Source organism: Aptenodytes patagonicus, chromosome 1, assembly GCF_965638725.1.
Source record: "Aptenodytes patagonicus chromosome 1, bAptPat1.pri.cur, whole genome shotgun sequence".
NCBI classification, from domain to species: domain Eukaryota; kingdom Metazoa; phylum Chordata; class Aves; order Sphenisciformes; family Spheniscidae; genus Aptenodytes; species Aptenodytes patagonicus.
Window position 1 is genome coordinate 167,343,764 of NC_134949.1, and position 20,349 is coordinate 167,364,112.

The window sequence follows — 20,349 nt, forward strand, 5'->3', positions numbered from 1 at the left end:
ACCACGTTGCCACCGGCTTCTTCTTCTACACGCTGAGGGGCTGTTTATTTTTGTCACTCACCATTTAATTAAACAGTAGTCTCTATAGGATAGTTTATTGCTTGCAGCTTATCTCGGCATCTGCGACATCATATAAAAACACCAACACCTCCAAAATAACACCTGCCAACAAATCCACCTCCCTTTCCAAGGCACGTATTCAAATCTTCCAGAACTTTAAAAACAAACACCATCTACAACAGTGGTATTGCGTTAGGTAAACCCACGCTGTTGGTTGCAAACTGGATGCAGACCAGGGGCAGGAACGTGACTGCATTCCTGTCAAATGAATCAGAGCAGCCGACAGAGAATTCCCAGTGGCTTTACGCTAACTGTGGAAGGACATGCAATAGCTGAGCTGACAAAGTCAGAATGAGGTGCCCAGCTGGGACACATTCACCTCAGCAGAATATTTTTGAACAAATTTGGATTGCAAAGTACCTTTGTAGCAGATCAGCACTTTATATCACAGAGTAACTGCAGTTTAAATATGATATTAGGAGCCTTAAACTGAAGTTTACCATTCTGCGAAACTGTAGCTTTAGGACGCAAGGAAAAGCTGCAAGACAAAAGGTTTACTCATCTCTAAAAGAAGCTAACTGAAAAGGAGAAACAAAATAAAACCATGGAAAGTCTAAAAGCCTAAATATTCTTTCTGCCTTTTAACATACCTCACCCCACTTACTACAATGCCACCTTTCCTCAGCAGGCTGTTATTGCAGCATCATCCAATTTTTGAAAAACATCGCACCTGAACAGGAGGTTGGCATCCACCTGTAATGCCACCAGCAACCAGAAGGATATAGGGGGAATCTCTATTTCAACATGTGCCCCAGGAATCAGCACCCAGCAAGCTCGCTAGATTAGACTGGTCTGATGGAGAGCAGAACCTGGCCCTTTACTAACTGTATAAATTTTCCTTTTCTCACCATTCACCCTTAACCCCAACTAGTTGGGGATTAACCCCAACTACTGCTAATCCTACAGAGGCAGTATCACATTCTCCTCTCCCCAGAAAATACCCGCTAATTCTGGAACTGTGCAGGGTGGGTTTGGATAGCACCAGTCTGCGATGTGTTGTGCTCTCATTCAATGACCTCGCTCATCACATCACAAGAGCTAAACTCACACACTCTAAGACTGTGTTTTGCTTTTGTTTTGATTAATTAGTTAAAGAGGCATTAAACTTATTAGCACTTATCAGGTCTGCCTGCTCCGCTTTCACGTGATTTTCCATTGTCACTTTTCCAACTGAGAAGGAAAAGCTGGGCCTCCAGCACCAAAGATAAACTACCAAAAAACGCCTACACAGAGCAAGACAATCTAGTCCAGACAGGTCTAATCAGAGGAAGGAGAGGGCTTCTGTGTGCTGCCTCTGCTCAGATATCAGTGGTCAAATGAACTGAGGTAAGAGTCCTGCCAGGGGAGAATTACTCACCTCATAGCTATTTCACAAAAATGCCATGTTTCACTGTCACTATTATGCTAAGGATAGATAATTTTTAAGCCCAGTGTCCTCTTCCAACACTCTGTCAAGTTGTAGAGTGCACTGTAGACTCCGGGAGTGTCAAAGCTGCGGTGCTGCAGAATGGGAAGCTGGTCTCTGAAATCCCCCCAGCCTAGACCTATTTGACAGAAACAGGACTTGGTCCTTCGCCGCCCCCTCTCTATTACTGATAAGCCTTGCTTGCAACATGTTTTTCAGAAGAGCTGCCATACAGAAACACTGTATTGTTTGACATTTGGCAAGAGAAAGCTTCATCCAGAATTATGATCTCATTTGCATATGTCTGTACCTGACTGAGATCCGAACAACAGTTCGTCGAGTAAACACGAACAAAGCATGATTCAATATACCCAGTCTGTTAATAACCAACATCTGTGACTTTCACAAATGAATCACTACAGTAGATCACAAAGAGTTAGCAAAAAGGGAATGTAAAAATGCTAAACTGCATGAAATAACACAGTTAAATAACAAACAACAATCTTACCACAGAGCAAGTCTCTGCTCAATTTCCTTGAGAAAACCAGTGTGAAATTTGTGCAAAGGTTCGAAGTTGGAGAAAATGAGATTTTTCAGTGTTTCGGGCATGCAATCCTCTTTACTCACTGCACTCTGAAACCACTACAAAGAAAAAAGAAGCAAAATTATCGGGGGGTGGAATGCAGCAGGTATGATCATTTGCTGTCTTTATACACCTAACCCAAATACACCTAACCCAGTAAGGACCTTATTTAGCTGGCACTAGGAATACAACCCAGGCTACCCCTGACACTCCTATATGCTGAACTGGTACTCTTATAAGCAGTCAGGCCCTGCATAGGTAAAAAAGAAACTCCCTTCCCCTTTGCCGTCACTGATCAAATCTTGAAAATTCTTTTTAAGACCAAACTGGTTGGTCAATACAAACTGAATTTGCAAATGCTGTAGGTGCAAGAGAAAGAGTATTGCAATACTTGCAACACTTGCAAACAGTTCCAGTAAAAACAAAAAATATGCTCTGCATTTTCTTTTGCTGAGTTCTGTCTGAAATCCCTTTGGCAGGAGTTGGTACAGTAAGCACTCAAGCCCATGTTGCTGTGTGCAGATAAAGAACATCATGCGCTTTGCAAAGTGAACAAATAGAAGGATGGTACTTTGGACTTCCAAGACAAGATGCGAGTAGCAGAAAATAGGAGGGTCAGTGCCAAACACTGTTAAGACTGCAACAGGCTCCTGCTCAGTTTTGCTCCATATTCTCTTTATTTCACCCTAATAGACCTATGGGTGACGTAAAGCCATAGGACTAGGGGGCTTGCCAAGGTGGCACAGACTATTATCTTCAACATAACACTACTCCCTCCTCACAGCCCTGAGGGGTTCCAGCTATCTATGGTTGACTTCCAGCAGTGCCTAGAAGGCTGTTGGGACCATAGTCTTGACACTGCATCAGCTGGAGCTGACCCAGACCTGGGATAAAGAGAGATCCCTCCCAAGCCTCCCTCTCCCTCACTTTATTTCTGCACTGAGCAGAGCTAAGGCTGAAGAACTGCACACCTACAAAGTCTCAAAATTCATGCACGACACTCGTTCCTTCTACCTTTTCCAATGATGCTGGCTACTTGTTCACTCTCAGTGGCCTCCTGGGCCAGATATCTGTGGGGCACAGCTGATGGGCCTGATGATTAGCTTAGAGCCAGTTGTATGCCTCTTTGTGACACAGCAAATTGAAATTTGCCTACCACAAGAATAAAGGCCAGGGTGGGAAATGGGGCTTAGCTCTGAAGAGCTAAAACTTTCTGTTTCTACAGCCACTGGGTGAAACAGAAGATGAAAACAGCGTATCTGCTGTTGAGACTGCAGCAATGACCACTGTCCCACAGAACCTGGCCTCTTCCCTCATTGGCCTGGCTTCCGAGAAAGCCAGGGTAAGTAGGCAGTGGAGCCACAGCTATCTTGCTGCCTGTAACAACCATGCTGCTCCAGCCTACATTGGCTATGTCTAAGCTGGCGTCAGATCAACTGCATCTGCCACGTGGGCTCCTGGAACAGATGAGAAGCTGGGGAGAAGGTATCTCTCCCTGGTTCCCAGCTGGTACCAACAGATTCTTCCCTGCAGCATGTCTGGATGGCCAGGCCCAAAAGAGTTGTGGTGAATGGATCCAGTTGGTGGCTGGTCACAAGTGGTGTTCCCCAGGACTCAGTTTTGGGGCCAGTTCTGTTCAGTATCTTTATCAATGATCTGGATGAGGGGATCGAGTGCACCCTCAGTAAGTTTGCAGATGACTCCAAGTTGGGCGGGAGTGTTGATCTGCTCGAGGGTAGGAAGGCTCTGCAGAGGGACCTGGACAGGCTGGATCGATGGGCCCAGGCCAACTGTATGAGGTTCAACAAGGACAAGTGCCGGGTCCTGCACTTGGGCCACAACAACCCCATGCAGCGCTACAGGCTTGGGGAAGAGTGGCTGGAAAGCTGCCTGTTGGAAAAGGACCTGGGGGTGTTTGTCGACAGCCGGCTGAACATGAGCCGGCAGTGTGCCCAGGCGGCCAAGAAGGCCAATGGCATCCTGGCCTGTATCAGAAATAGTGTGGCCAGCAGGAGCAGGGAAGTGATTGTGCCCCTGTACTCGGCGCTGGTGAGGCCGCACCTCAAACACTGTGTTCAGTTTTGGGCCCCTCACTACAAGAAGGACGTTGAGGTGCTGGAGCATGTCCAGAGAAGGGCAACGAAGCTGGTGAAGGGTCTGGAGAACAAGTCTTATGAGGAGCGGCTGAGGGAACTGGGGTTGTTTAGCCTGGAGAAAAGGAGGCTGAGGGGAGACCTTATTGCACTCTACAACTACCTGAAAGGAGGTTGTAGCGAGGTGGGTGTCGGTCTCTTCTCCCAGGTAACAAGTGATAGGACAAGAGGAAATGGCCTCAAGTTGCACCAGGGGAGGTTTAGTTTGGATATTAGGAAAAATTTCTTCACCGAAAGAGTGGTTAAACATTGGAACAGGCTGCCCAGGGAAGTGGTTGAGTCACCATCCCTGGAGGTATTTAAAAGACGTGCAGATGTAGTGCTTAGGGACACGGTTTAGTGGTGGACTTGGCAGTGCTAGGCTAACGGTTGGACTTGATGATCTTAAAGGTCTTTTCCAACCTAAACGATTCTATGATTCTATGTCCTCCTACCACAACACTCAATGCAGGAGGTGGCAACGCACCTCACAGTTTCACACACTGGGCGATTCAAGAGCTGGGAGGTCTGGAGCTGGCATCCCTGCTGAAATACCATGAGAGGTTTTGGATCCAGTGTGCTTTTACAGACAATTGTTATTTAAGGCCAAATCTTGTGCACATTACTCTTGGAAGTTAAACAAGACTGTTGGTGTGTGTGCAAAGGTGGCATATATTTGCCTTGGTGATTTTAACAATCACACTCTGATCAGATGCTACAGATTAATGACTCGTTTAACAGACAGTTTCACTTACCTAAAAATCAGAATCATTCAAATAGGTACTGCACAATACTTCATGTTAAATGGAGGGCATTTAATCCAGGAGAAAACATCTATATGTCCCCCTAGGGAGCTACTTGAGTTTTAAGAGAAGTCATTGAAAACCCACAGGCATTTTTAGTAATTACAACCACAAAGTATGAGAGCAAGGAAAAAATAACTGAACTGTGTCCCAAGTTCCTCAACCTGACAGAGTTCCGTAGTGCATGTTACTAACCACAGTGCAAATCTCTACTTTCTGCTTTTTGTGTTATTTCCTCCCTACAGCTGTACTCCTGTGCACTGCAGAGAATACCTACGGTGCAGAATATAAAAGTAGCATGGAACAGCTAAGATGTTAAATGGAGCAGATGAAATACTACTGCTGACTAGAGCTTCACATGTTTCATGAGTAATGCTCAAGTAAACATACCGATGTGATGACTTCAAGGTCCTTCAGGTATGTTCGTTCTGTGGTCGCTACTTCTTTAGCAATGAAGTAAGCTTTCTCAGTTGGGAATCTCTGCAAATTGCAAACACATTAGGTTTTCATCTGCTTTTATGGAGCTGCTTTCTGTAGGAAAAAAACTGCAGACAACAATCACCAAGAGAGTTACAAACTAGTGACCCTTGCTTGTGGTTACTGTGACTCATGCTTGAATGTTCCTAAGCCTGAAGCCCTGAAAACAATCCTTCCTTGCAAACACAAGAGAACAAGCACTTTCTATGGGTTCTTGAGAGACTTCTTTTCTGCCAAGGTGATTTTTACAGCTTTGGGGTGCTGATGTTCCTTTCAGCTTATTCCACACATCTGGAGCAGGACATATTCTGAAGTTCACAAAGAAATCCTTTGCAGGCTAGATAACCATTTGAATAAAATTTGACAAATGTCAAATTTGACAAGATGACAAAAATTAGTGTCTGATTATTATAAGTTTCATTGTCAGGGTAAGAATCCACAGTAAAAATACACTCAAAAAAAATCAAATCCGTAAAATTTTCCCAGTGAGGCTGGATAACCTAACAGTGGGAGAGGGGAAGAATTTTAGGGTAAGCTACAGATTTCAAATTTCAAGAAAAAAACCCCAAATCCTCCTGTGTTATCCAAGAGGCAGAAGTGATTTTGCCCTCTTAATTCTGAAGAGCTAAAGGATCCCAATTGATCTTGCTCTGTGCTGCTCAGGAAGCAAAAAGGAAGAGCAAAACATCTATAAATCTTCTGCTTCTACACTTCCTCCCTGAAGATCAGCGATGCAGAGGATGCACTAGAAAGGGATGCCAGGGGAGACTGTGTGGGCATTTCCTAGTCAGTATACAACCCCATAAGAACCACCATCAGCTGGTATAAGCTACAGCAGTCACTGGCTGCTGTAACTTGGACTGGCACAGAGAATCGTCAGTCTATTAACTGATTCTTGGCTTGTCGTCTTCTTAAATTTCTCTCACATATCTTGCTAACTAAGCACAGTGGGGAAAGAGATCTTCCTTACACATGCTCCCACTTTCCAGCAAAGCCATCTGAGTTCCCACCTTCTTCCTCCTGAGATGCTCCCAGTTCAGGAGAAAAAGCAGGCAACAGAAGGACGAGAGCAACCCCCTCTCGCCCTGCAGCACAGGAGGGACGAGCCAGCAGACATCCAGAATACCCTGGCTCAGACAGAATCACTTCTGTCTTTGAAAAGCAGTTTTGAATGTGATGCTCCCTTATGGCTTTGCTGAAATGATGGGGCTGAGCCAAACACTCCCAGCTGAACGCTGCAGGCTCTGGCTCAAAGAGAGCATTTCTACTCCCACAACCAAATTCTCCCAGTGGTGCTCCCAGCAGAGACAGACTAGAGAGCCTGGGTTGGACACTCCTGCACAGGCTCAACGCTGTTCCTTTTCCTTCTGTCACCTGGAAATTCTCCCTCCAATAATACATTGGAGTTGACTGTTTTGCTACAACAAACTACCAAACTCCACTCCTTAAAAACAAGCTAGATTTACAGGAGGCCCTGTCAAAACAAGCTCTTAAGGTTGCAACCAACAGGACTGGCCCAGATTTATCCCACATTAACCTTAGGGACACAGAGCTACCTATCTTCTCTCTGCTGCTTAAAGAGGAGCTGGGGACCCTAACTCCTGCACCTCCTGTTCAGGAGGATGAATCCAGGGCATTGAGCCCTCAGCTATAGCAGTTCTGTGGTTCTGGCCTGACCCACTCCAAACTGTGAGTTTGGCCTCAGGAGCACAGGGATGCTCTTGGACACACCATGACTGAGGACAGCAGATACCAGGTGACCCAACTCAAGTTATCTGTGTGGATCTATGATGAGGAAGCTGCAGGGGGTCTAGATATTAGTCACTTTGACAAATAGCAGTAGTTGGAACACAACACAGAGAAGGGAGCCAAGGCCAACTGCCTCTGCCTTACCTTTCTTTTGACCTCTTCTTCATCGTCAGTCCTGATGCATGATGGGTCATTCAGCAAAGGGCTGATCAAGGGAGATGACTGCTTGGCATCAGGGCTCAAGTTTGGAGATAAAGACATATTTGCCACCGATGGTCCTCCTTGGGAATTGATAGAAAGCTCTGAAAGGTGAGGGCTGCCAGTCAGAGAACCTGCTAAAAAAATGGTAAAAGAGAAATCAGTTAGGACAGGCTCTCTCTAGAAAGTACCAAAAAGAATTACAACCTTAAGTTGCAGCATGTGAAATTACACTACAAGACACAGCCATCAGGGTCCTCAAACTAGTCCAAACGGACTTGAAGCCAGAGGAACTGCATCCACTTGCATTAACCAAGGGACTGGAGCATTCTTTTAGCTGATGAAACTGTAGTATCTCTGTAGGGAAGGGATCAAGGCATACATGACTGAGCTGCAATATTTACTGCTAAACATCATATTAATACCAAATTTTTCACCATTGTAATCCACTCTATGAAAGAGAATAAATACAACAATAAGGGAGTCACCCTAGGAGTGCCATTCTTTCTAGCAAAGTAGAACTTCAGAGACTCAAATCAGTACTTCATAGGGAGCTACAGGACACAAGTTAGAACAAATTTATCTAGTGGAAGTCTAGAGAAAAAGAAATGATGACTTTCTACGGCAGTGTGGCTGCTAAGACCAGTCAGATCTAACATGAAGGGAGAAAACCACTAGTTCCCCAATTTCTACACACAACACAAGTTTGTATATTATACCTTGTAGGTCTTTCCATGCTCCTCTGATTGTTTGGGATGGAAATGCTAGCATTACATTTACATAAGAAAAGCAATACTTTTAATGCACAAAGCATGACAACTTTAGATTATCACAGATATAAAGTCCCACTTAATTTTGGATTAAAAATATTAAAGAATTAGACAATTAATTACACTTCCATGGATTCATATACACTACATTAAATATTACTGAAATTAGCATTTTGTCTTCTGGGAGGCAGCCAGACTACTGACCGCACAAAGGAAAGAGTTTGCCAGAAATGCCCAGTGTTCTCCCAGTTCTCCCCTCCTCCAAACCTCTGAAAATCTAAATCTGTTTAAGAAGATGGGATCTGTCATGTGGAAGAACATTTACAGTCCGTACCATTTTGGCATCATACATTAAAATCCAACCAAAAAAAAGTGACAAGCTCTTGATTACCACAGCTAATAGGCTGTCTAGGATTAAATGTAAAACACATACATCGCCATATATAATTAAGGTCAAATACATTTTACTATCATGTGTTTATGTCCTCCCTAGATTATGATAGGTAAGTGTTCCTGTTGCTACAACACAGCTGAGATACTCCAGTAAAACAGAGGCACCAATAAATATAATTAGGCCAGTAGTAAAACCTATTTATTTTCTGGAAGAACTCATGATTTATTGCTAGAACATGAATGTTTTCCAATTCCAAACCAGTTCATGTTTATATGTCATTCCTTTGAAAAGAGAAGGAAAAAAACAATACAGTTATCAGTTTATGTAATCATGACAGTTATGTAGCCTATTATAAATCAAAGTCAAAGCAGTATTTGTCTGAAATAAAGGTCTGTATTATTACAGCTAACAAGAAAGGATTTACCAACAGTTTCACACTAAATCAATGTTCAGTGAAATTTGAGAAAATGCCACAGCTTGTTACACAAATGTCAATTTTATTGACACTAGTACACAACTGTATACAGTGTTTTCAAAAGAAATTGAATTCATCATTGAGAAATAGTGAAACAGATTAATAGCAAGGTTGTAAGGTTAAAAGTACTTAACTCTACATTACAAAAGACATAAGAAAAGTGGTATCACCTCAAACATGGAAACAAAGAAATTCTGGCACTATGCCTGTCATATGACAGCAAATAAATGATTTGCACCTCCGTGAGGAGTTCACAGGCATTATAGTCTAGAAGTTAAATAGCACCTATCTGTGATAGATAGATACAGTTATATTGACATATCTACCTACTTATTTATAATCCTAGGTCTAACTTCTGATGTACTGGAATTTTCATCAGTACAACTCAAGTATTTCAACCTATAAAATTTCAAATGGACAACGAATTAAAAAGACTTCCTAACCTACACTTGGAAGACACGATTTGGGAAAAGTATTATGGAAAGCATCACAAAAAACTGTGCCTGGTGGCTCACAGCATTGAGTATACACCCCGTTGATTAAAGACTTGCACACCAATACATCACTGACATTCTCAAAGTTATTTTGCAGCAAGTTGAAATGCTACATCCTCCTTTTTGGTATCAATGTGGACATGAGCAGTGACCAAATCCAACCGCCACCATCTACAAGCAAGAGCTCAGTTAGACCCCATCCACCAATATGCTGAACAAGTGAACATTAAAGCCAGGTATAAGAAAGTGACTATATTACAAAAGGGCCTCAAAATGCTGTTACATTAGCACATTCTGGGGCCTAATTACAACCAACGCAGCCATAAAGATCAACACATTGGATGTTATTCTGGTAAAGGTGGGAAACAAACTCGTTCTGCTGTGAGAAAGTCAGTAAGTCATGAAGAAATGAAAATGGAAGATCTTCTCTCGCCCATCACCAATCAATCAGGACATACGTCATGCTGATGGGTCACGGCAATGCTGCAAAGTGACTTTCTCTTTTTCATGGAGGTGAGGAACAAATAACCTGCATTAACCAAATGGTCTTTTCTCAGTGTTTCATCTGACCTCCTGCCACATAAAAGTATATTCATACAGGCTCTACTCATCAACTACATACTGCAGAATATAAACAGAAGCAGAAAGGAGAAGACCAATCTTATTTACAAGGTACTGAAATTCCTCACATTTTACCCTAAAGGATTCACTGATTGACAGGCAATTATTAACATGTCAGTTGCCAGATATCAAGTGGTACTGCACAGCACATCGGAGACCTAAAAGGTTTGTGGCTGGTAACATGGAATTGGCTTTGCTCGTACTTCAAGTGATTTTTATTTAGATTCAGACTTGGGCCATCTTTCAAATATAATGGAGCCAACTATATACACACAACCAAGAGGCAAGTACAAAAGGATGTTTATCTAAGGATTGCTTGAGCACATAGTAAAATTATACCCTTGGTGGAGTGGGCAGGAATTAAGCATGTGCTTCAATTCTTTTCTAAGCTTGGTGTTTAAGAAGAGAAACAAACACTGGTTGATGGCAGTGGCAAACAATGAGAATGCACTTTATCACGGTATGCCAGATTAGCCCATCAATGCCAAAATACCTGGAGTGGTTCTTAGTTCCACTGAGCTAGTTTACTCTCCAGACATTAAGGAAAGGTGCTGCAGTAGGGAAGGTGACAGAAAAAGTGAACCTTGATTGAAAGCTAACTTGAAAAAAATCTACGAAACAACAATGGCGTTTTTTACACGGCCACAGGACATGAAACTGTGGGTTATCATGCTAGCTTTACACATATCTCAAATCACTCCCCATCAACATACATGTTCCATGTGCTAAGTAAAATGAAGCCAGTGGTTAAAATCAAATACTTAATAGCTATAGCGCTGTCAAAACACACATCACAGTTGCTTGCTGCAATTTGGTGGTGGGAATGCACGGGAGTGATGGCAAGCTGTGGGTGCCCAGCCGGAGAGGGGCAGGCTGGGCTCTCCACTTGGCTGGCCGGCCGTGATCCATCCCACCAGCAGTTATCTGCTTTACGCTAGACTCCCATCATGCACAGAGGTTAACCCATAGGGACTGGTGCTGAGGTTGGCACCTATGGAGACTTGGGCTGGCTGAGCTATACTGCTTTAAAACATGCTCACTACCAAGGATAAAACAGCACAAATCAGTACTTTTCAGTTGATGAAGAAACTCCCTCCCAGAGGTCAATTCAAATCATAGGTGAGCTGAACTGCCTGCTGCCTCTTCCTTTGTTGACTACGGAGACAGCATAAGATGACCTGAAATCCCTAGTTAGAGACTTGTGACATGTGAGGGCTCCCCTCTTTGTGAGGAAGATAAATGGGACTCAATGTATCCTGAAGATACTCCTCTCCTCTCCTCTCCTCTTTTTCTCCTGAAACTGCTGAGTAACAAACTCATGCCATTTAGTATTCTTCATCTGCTTCAAAACAAACAGTTCCCATCCCTATACACTGTGTTTTAACAGCAAGGAAGAGTACAGCAGCGTTAAGATGCTCCTGGGTATGTTCCTCCTCTGTGGAGTACCAAGAAGTGAAAATGACTCAATTATGGAAACTGAGAGGAAACATCAACCATTACTGAAGGTGACTGAAATTCTGCTGGAAAACTTCATGTACAGCTACAGTGTTCACTCTAACTCAGCTGTTAAGGGCTATATTGTTCTCAAGGTTTATAGGTTTATTACTAGAAATTAAAACGTGTTAAGAACTAGAAAAGCGCCTTTCTCAATACCTGGAACATTGTAGGGCTTATTCTCTCTTAGGCCTGCTCCACAGACTGCTCTGCAGTCAGGGGAAGCTTTCACTCTGCTTTAAGGGCAGATGAGTGTTTTCTAAACTCCAGTCTGGTACATGAAACCCAAGCTGTTGCCCCTTTGTCCTTTGCATCACTGAGCATACCACTTATGAAGGCTCTTTAATAAGAAAGTATCTGACAGAGCTGTCGGTGCTGTGGCCACACAGTTAGGTCTAGCTTAATCTTCCATAGTCACAGTGGTTGCGTACCTCTAACTTCTACCTAAAAGTTTTGGTCAGAGAAAGACACATAGTACAAAATGACAGGGGGGACAGACAGTACCTGATGAAGTGGCAGGAGTTTTCATATGCACTTCACTGATGACTGAAGTACCTTAGATTGGAGAAGAGTTTAATAAGGGTGTCCATCCCTTCTCTCCCCAGCTGTGAACCAGGCAAAGTCACGCTGCTAAACTAAGAGAGATACGGGATGGAGATTCTGCTCTGCTCTCCCTCAACACAAGAACCAACCCCCACTGACTTCCATGAAAGCTCGAGGGGGACCAGTTCATCAGGCTGCACTCCTCTTCCTCATTAAACAAAACAAGCTGGAGTGCTGGATACAGTTTGTTAGAATTAAAGATCTTGAAAAGTAGTTATACATCAACGACAAATTTATGTACAAACATCCCTGAACGCAGTACCAAAGAATTTGAGGAGGAACGGAAAGAAAAAACAACTCAGGAAGAGATCCGATGTCACACATGATCAATAACCCTGCCTGGCTTGAAGAGGAACATGACAGGGAGAAAGGTTCGCTTTGACCTCACAGCTTCAAAATGTGTGCCCATGGCAGGAGTGGCAGTGAGTGGCAGGGATTTGGGAGAATGGTGCACCTTCTCAATGAACCAACTTCCTCATATTTAGGACAAAGCATCAGCCAGCAAATGGACAGAACAATTGAACCAGTGACAGTTTTACAGTAAAATACCAGTTAGAATGAGTAAAAGCCTTCAGTACAGGTAAAACGAAAAATAATTAAAAAAAATTAATTCCATGCATACACAGTTAAATGGCTTGACATGCTTATAGTCTCATCAAGCTTGGTGTTGGTTTAGTAGCCAGCAACCTCTCCAGTTGGTAAAGGTCCATGCTTTATTGGTATACTGCAGTATTAGACAGCGGTGAGCATGAAATCAGACAGTAACTGCTGTTGGCCTACATCAGGGTATACTCACATCTTAAGAACAAAGAGTGAACATTACAGCCTGGGAAGAATGCAAGGTCACTGGGCATCAGTCCTTTGTCTAGCCTTGATCTTTCCAGACAGAAATAGAGCAACATATAGAATGATTCCCTGCTGTACCCAGGGTTAAGGTTGGTTTGCTTTTGCTTGGTTGTCTTTAAACCAACGTGACACAGTGCTACAATGGAATTGAAAATGCTCAGCCCCCATGTAAGCTTATGCCAGACACTGTCCATTTCAACAAGACATCTCCCCGAGACTGCAGTGATCCCGCTTATGAGCTACGGCAGACGGACTTGATCATCGTTGGGTGCAGCCTTCATTAGGAAATGAAGGACAATCCGATTGTGCTCAATGGAGCCCAAATGCCCTGGAAAACAGACCTTCCCCCCTCCCTCCACTCTTCTGCTCCTCAGCGTGGTGTGGTTTCTCAACTTGAGACTCACAACCTGGTGGGGGTTTTCTCCAATTCTGAGGTGAGGAGTGCTCTGTGAGACAGGATCACTGTAGTAAGAGGAATTAGGTACTCCCAATACAAATAGGTATTTCTGCAGTAAAAGGACATTGAGACAGTGCTCCAAACAATGCAAGGAACAGAAGATACACCATGCTTTGAGGATAGACAGAACATTGAAAAGGCTTTTTCCTCCCAGAGAGGTACATGCTGACAAAACAGTGCATACAATGAAAGAAAAAATGTTTCTCTTTAAACGGTATTAAACAAATGACAAAAATGAGAATGAAGTCCCCAGCATTTTCAATTTTAAAAATTAATTTTGACTATCAAGATCTATTAAAAAAAATCTATGCATGTGCACACACAGAAATCAGGAAAGGGCTGGATAGGTGAAACACTGCCAAGCTTATGAATTTTTGTTAGTGGGTCCAGGTGAGTTTTTTAGCAGGAAAGGGGAAAAATAAGGATTCAGCTAATCAAAGATTTTTAAGTGCCTCACGGAAAAGCAACAGGCATGAGCTCTAACATTCACTGAACTAAACAGAGAGACCTACCTCTGATCTTGCTGTAAACCATCAAAGGCAAAAAACTGTTTTCTTCTCAAAATGGGATTTGCAGCATTTTAAAGAAAGCATCTAATCTAATTTTAACAAGCTTGAAAGCTCTTGAATCAGAAAGCATTCATTTTCCTTCAACCTTCCATGTTCAATCAGTGACAGCTGTATCATTACTGGCTTTAGAGTTAATTTTTATCAGTAGGAACTGTGGATTTTTATGGTTCTCAGGGGCCAAAACTTTACAAAAAATCATCAGTAAAAATAACACCTTAAAACTCTAAGCATTCTAGAGCAAACTAAGTATTTACCATCATGTCATGCAAATTTATGATCCTAAGGTCTTTACCCCCTTTACTGTAATAACATCACCATTATTTACACTCATACTTGTGAAAAACATGCCTGTGAATACACAGCTCAGCCAGGCACACAGGCTTTCCAGATCTTACAATATTGAAAAGAAAGTGCTCACTGCTTTTAATAACAAACAACATAAACCAAGCTTATTCTACACGCTCTTTATAGACCACAGAATTAGAACAGAAGACAAAACACTCTAAAGAACTACTACATGTCACCCAAACTAGGCTTTTTATTCATATGATGCCTTTGATTTTTAAGTAGGAGTTCTGTATTTTAAAATATCAATGGCACCACACAGCCTAACCATAGGGAGGAATGCCGAAGATGCCTTTGTTCAGGATCCACATGTTGCACAAGAATTATTTCCCTTATAAATAAGTAAATAAGATATGTGCCCTTGTCTAGGTATATTTCAGCAACTATAGAAATTACTGAAATAGAAGAGGAAAGATTTTGTTAATTTTAATTTCCTAGGATTTAAATTTCCTTCCTTTCCAGAACCTGACAGCATGGGCAAAAATTTTTCCTAATGTAGCTTGACTGAAACTAGAGTCTGCTGCTACCCACGTTCGAGAAAAGTTACACATCAGTCTAATCTTTGGGACCTCCTGATGTTAACACTGTGCATCAGCCACTTACAGTCAGAAGTCCCAAATCATCATCCTCATCAAGCAGGAGACACCAGCAAGCAGCTGGGTTTCTGACAAAAGGACTGTTCTCCTACCACTTGTGTCTGACAGAAGCTAACAAAAGAAAGGTGTATATATTAAAAATTGTACCAGAAGATTCAATTTCCCTCATCTATTTAGGGTCTCTCTTATTTGGTATGGAGAAGAGGATTGATCCCCTAAATGAAAAGGAAAGAGATACACCAAAATTTACAGAAGCTGCCTTAAGAAACTACACCGTTCAGAGAGAGAAACATTATTGGAAGACTAAAAGGGACTTTGGCTTCCTTCACTTTATACATGCCTGAACACAGAACCTCTTTCCTTCAGACCTTCACACTCACTGTCCTTTCCAGCCAGTTACAACCACGCTGCTGAATGAGGTGGATCTCCAGTGGTCCACATCCTTGTGCACAAAGGTAAGTGACACCCAACTCCTTCACACGCGTGTGGAAGTTGGGAAAAACTTGGATTGTTAATTTGTTTTTCATCATTAGAAGTTAAATTGCAGCAATTAAAATTTCATTCTAAAGTCACCTCTGACAGCAGTCTAATGCCTCATTATGACAAATGAGACTAGTTAAACAAACATGGTATTTGACACAATTTATAGGTCAGACATCCTTTCTTCTGTTGAAGAACTGTTCCAGAAATAGCCACAATTCATGCTAATTGCATATAAATCATACTGATGAGATCTGAATCACTGGTTTTCAATATTCAAAATCAGGTCTGCTTCACCAGTTCAACTGATCAACATAATTCTTGCTGAGTACCCTAAGAAACTACTGGGGCTTTATACTCTCAGGAAAAGAGTGGAAAGCACGCTATGCCAAGGGGAACTGTAAATAAATAAGGCTAGACATTTTTAGTGTGCATAAGATATTTCCTATTCTTCTCCTTTCCTTTTTCTTCCCAACCCTGAAGCCCCCCAGAAGAAATTTCTAGTTGACTATGGAGACTCTGCATGTGTATGTGTTTATCGTGGGACAGAAGACAGAATTTAAAACATCTGTGCTTCTTAGTGAAGAAAAGGAGGAGCTATAAACAGGTTTTAGTCTGTCTACCCCATTTTCCATTTGACTTTCTCCAGTCACCACCAAGTAATTGCATGTACAGATAGAGACACCAGAGAGGAACTTCTGGCACGAACGCTACTGCTTCAGAATGAATACAGCTGCTTCAACTAATAAAAGCGGCTCCACAAACATCTGTGCAAACAGAAACCCGCCCTACAAATATTCAAGGGTGAAAAACCAGGTCCTAAAGCAGTCTGGTCTAATAATACTAGCCCCTAGTATCGTTTGTGAACTAATTCACAAACCGTTGTTTTTTCGCCCTTTGCTGGGTTCTAATGATTACATTCAGCATTGCCAATGCTGCTCTGTCAAGAAAAGTCTGTCTGATTTTGCATGCCCTTTAACCTTGAAGCAAACCAGTAGATTGATTTAATTTTTCAAATTATTAACATGCAAGTATTTCATTATGCTCATCTGTCTACTCTGTAACTGATCTCAGCTCCATATAGCTCACGTAACGTACACGCAAATACAGCAAACCTAAAAACTTTCAGTTACATGTCGACATTTTTCAGCTACAGAAATTTCTCTTCCAGTTTTTCTTTGATATAATTTGTATTTAGCATGCACTACAATGGTTAATGGGATGGTACATGTTAGGTAGGCCTATGAGCTATGGGTGATTTGAGACAACAGCAGCACTAGGCGCAAATCACCTTCACAGAACACCCCTCTCGGTCATGCACAAGGAGTATGTTTGCTAGGAGATACGGACTTAAACCGAAAACAGTGCAGTCTAGGCCATTCAGATATCAATTATTCAAAACTCCGTACCTGCAATATCCTATGTAGGTCCTGGCTCCTACATCAACTTGCCACTATCTACGTTTCCTTCATCTAGCCAAATTTATTCCCAATTTTTATATCCCAGGTCACTGAGGAAAACTAGATTCTAGGAAAGGCTGATACGAAAAAAACCCCAACCTCCAGAAGATCCCAACAGGGCATAGTACGTTTGAGCTGCTGGTGAGCTGGAGAAAACTTAAAATTGTCTGATATGATTTTTTTCACTCACTGTAGCAGATGATTGAACATAGTCAAGTACTTGGAATAGCAAAGAAAGAATCAGAGTGCCTTTTATCCATAGACTAAGTTGCTAACCACATCTGCAGATTATTTTGGGACAAACCCCTAAACTGCTTTTGCAACTAGACTCCATATTCATCCAACTACGTGGACAGAGTCGGTTCAGCACTGTGATAAGCCATCTGGACAGCCCAACAAGAGGCCTTCCTCCACATCCTTTGGAAGGACAGAAGATGGGTGGCTCAGGACTACTCATTTGGAGTAGACATAGCTACTCGATCTTGCTGGGGTTCAGCTCCCTCTTTTGTAGTAACTGCTTAAGGATATGCGGGCACTTCAAGAGTATGGGATTTAAAAGTTAATTCTTGTGAATAAAAAAATTTAGAACGGCGAATCTGAAGTACCATCAGCCACACTCCAAAATCTACTGGAATTGGTGGGAGAATCAAATCTTTTACTTGGTCTATAGCTACCTCTGTTAGACTTGAGACACAGGCATGCTTAGACCACTGCCATTGACCAGGGTATGCAGATTAATCAATGCTTGCAATGACTAACTTGAAATGACAGACTCCTCTTCCCCTGTGTGCTTTGTGAACTAGAACAACAAGAATTCCCCCATGTCATCTCATCTGCATTCTTGCCCAAAAGTTTCTGTTCTTTCCTCGAAGGCCTTTCTGTATTTGTCCAACAGAAACAAACTCCTAGATGAATTCTGAGGGACCTGATCCTATGGGAAAACGTCAATTTAAAACTGCTCTCTCACTTGCCATTCTTGGCAAGCACCCAGATATGAACCACATGTCTGGTGGAGGAATTTGGCACACAGACTGTTTTTAATTAAATGCTTGTCTACTGATATTAAACTGAACTTCAGTGGCATAAGAATGCTGCAAAAATGATTCATCCTAAATGAAATGATCCTATGTAATTTCGAAACTTTATTTCTTCAAACTGGAAGAATTCGACGTGTTAAAATTACAATCACTTAAACACTTAAAGTTGAAAAAATACCAGATGATAGAAAATAGTCGGAGAGAAATCCTCATATTTCATTTTTGAGAATAATATTCAAAAGGAAAAAAGAAAGCTGTTGAGATACTTTATTAGCAACTAAGCTAACTCCAGCTGTTCTTGTAAAATTATGAATCCATTATCTTTGTAGGCGTATGAGAGAAGAAATCAGGCCTGAAAACAGTATTTGAAAGGATGCAAAATAATAAACACCACTTACAAAATTTTATATTCACTTAAATCCAAACAATATGAAATCTATCCACTTTTCTTAAGTAGCAGAAACAACTGCAAATCCTTTTGTTGAAAATCCATTACTTGAACTCTAACTTTACTGCCTAACAAAACAATTAATTCATCTGTCCAGACTTCTATTACTTCACTGTATAATGTAACTACTGGTACTTTTGCTGCACCGGCAGCAAAAATATCAAAAGGAGACTCATGCACCCATTCCCCATGCTCACGCTATCTGCTAATGCAGGCTTCAACTAGCTATATTTCATCTTAAATATTGAGAAGTTCAAGGCAATTATTTTACAGCTATTCTAAATCCAAAGCACAAACCACCTTCTTTTAGAATAATATACAAGCAAGCTTTTCGCTAATTATCAATCTCGCCGTTTCTAGATTCATGCTTTAAACTACAGGAACAAACGAGAGCATTCCCTGTCACCAAAATATCACTGTCTAAAGAGATGCTTTAAATCATTCCTGTTCAAAAATGAGGTATCTAATCTTTAAGAAAACCAACACACTAAAGGGGATGAGCAGGTTAAAACTTATATTTACACAAAGATATATTTTACTGCAAAAAGTAAAGTATATAACAAGACATGCCTAACTATTGTAGGTATCTTTTTAAATATCCTTCACTCAGATTAAACTCTGTTAAAATGTGCATAGACCAAGGCATTAGAAAAATTAAAAAGACCTCTTATTTTATTATTTTTGTAAAAACAATCTTGAAAATTTTATATTGTCTAGATTTACAAAGTCCTGTAACTTGTTCATCAGTACTTATGTAGGTGGATTCATCATTGCTGCATGCATGTACTGCATGATGCAGACCACTGCAAGTGACCTGCAGTTCAGTCAATGCTGTTGTTCATCACTTAAAACTCTCAAATTTAGTTCCCTTACCCCACAAGAAAAATATATAAAAGTTAAAATTAAGGCCAGTGTTAAAGAGCACATCTTGTCTCCCAGCTCTACTAACTGCAGGACACTTTCCATACTGGAGACCTTTCATCTGGATTTTCTTAATTAACTCGGAGAAACTAGAATCAGATTTTATTAGCATACAGCCCTAACTCTCAATACTTTTAGCCTGTGAAAAGGAATTTTACAAAGAATTAGTCTCTCTGCCCTTCTGCATATGTGCCAAAATCTCGCTACTCTATGTACAGTACAGAAGACAATCAGCCTGGACCACAGTTAGTCCCATCATTCTCTGTGTCAGGGGATGAAAAATTTATGAGGTGGCACTCTTAAAAAAAATAGCCTATGACAAACTAATTGGATCCTGTACAGATAAAGATTTTTCATGATCAAAGCAAAAACTAAAATCAAACAGCCACCATCTCCAAACCGCGCCCCCCCCCAAATCACCCACAACAGAACTTTGATGTCTCTGTGAATAATTCCACTGAAAGAATAAGGGGAAAAAATCTCTTGCAATTAATCTTTATATCACACTGATAAAGGATAGAAAGGATTGCCTCGCAAGTAATACGCATACTACTTTTCATTAGAGCTGTTTCAATCTAAGTTTTTTTCACTTGAATTATATCTTTCATCTTGTTCTCTTTCTTGCCCAAGGAAGAGTTTGGAGTTTCAAAATCTCCATCACCAAATCAGCCTGTTGAACCCACTGAAGAAAAAGCCAATACTGTCATTGTTCCTGTATATAAGCCTAATTTGTATCCTCAGTTCATTAGTTAAGATTATAAAATGGGTTATAAAGATGAGTAGACCAAACACATTCTTGATATGAAAAGATTTTCCAGCATATTTGAAGATTTCAACAAATCTTGGTCTTGAATATCAAGCTGCCTGCATTT

The 20,349-nt window shown here is 41.4% G+C and overlaps 1 protein-coding gene across 5 annotated transcripts in view; it reads right to left on the reverse strand.

The window, feature by feature from the left end:
- The window catches only part of FARP1 (FERM, ARH/RhoGEF and pleckstrin domain protein 1), a 215,737-nt gene that overhangs the window by 26,195 nt on the left and 169,193 nt on the right, over window positions 1-20,349 (reverse strand). For 3 of the 5 annotated variants that reach the window (XM_076361921.1, XM_076361905.1, XM_076361939.1), the window contains 3 exons: window positions 7,414-7,604; window positions 5,434-5,523; window positions 2,034-2,167 (listed from right to left, as the gene is read on the reverse strand). In XM_076361921.1, coding sequence (XP_076218036.1) covers window positions 2,034-2,167; window positions 5,434-5,523; window positions 7,414-7,604 — 415 coding nt within the window. The remainder of the gene's footprint in view (window positions 1-2,033; window positions 2,168-5,433; window positions 5,524-7,413; window positions 7,605-20,349) is intronic. The other 2 variants (XM_076361931.1, XM_076361913.1) reach the window with 1 other exon arrangement.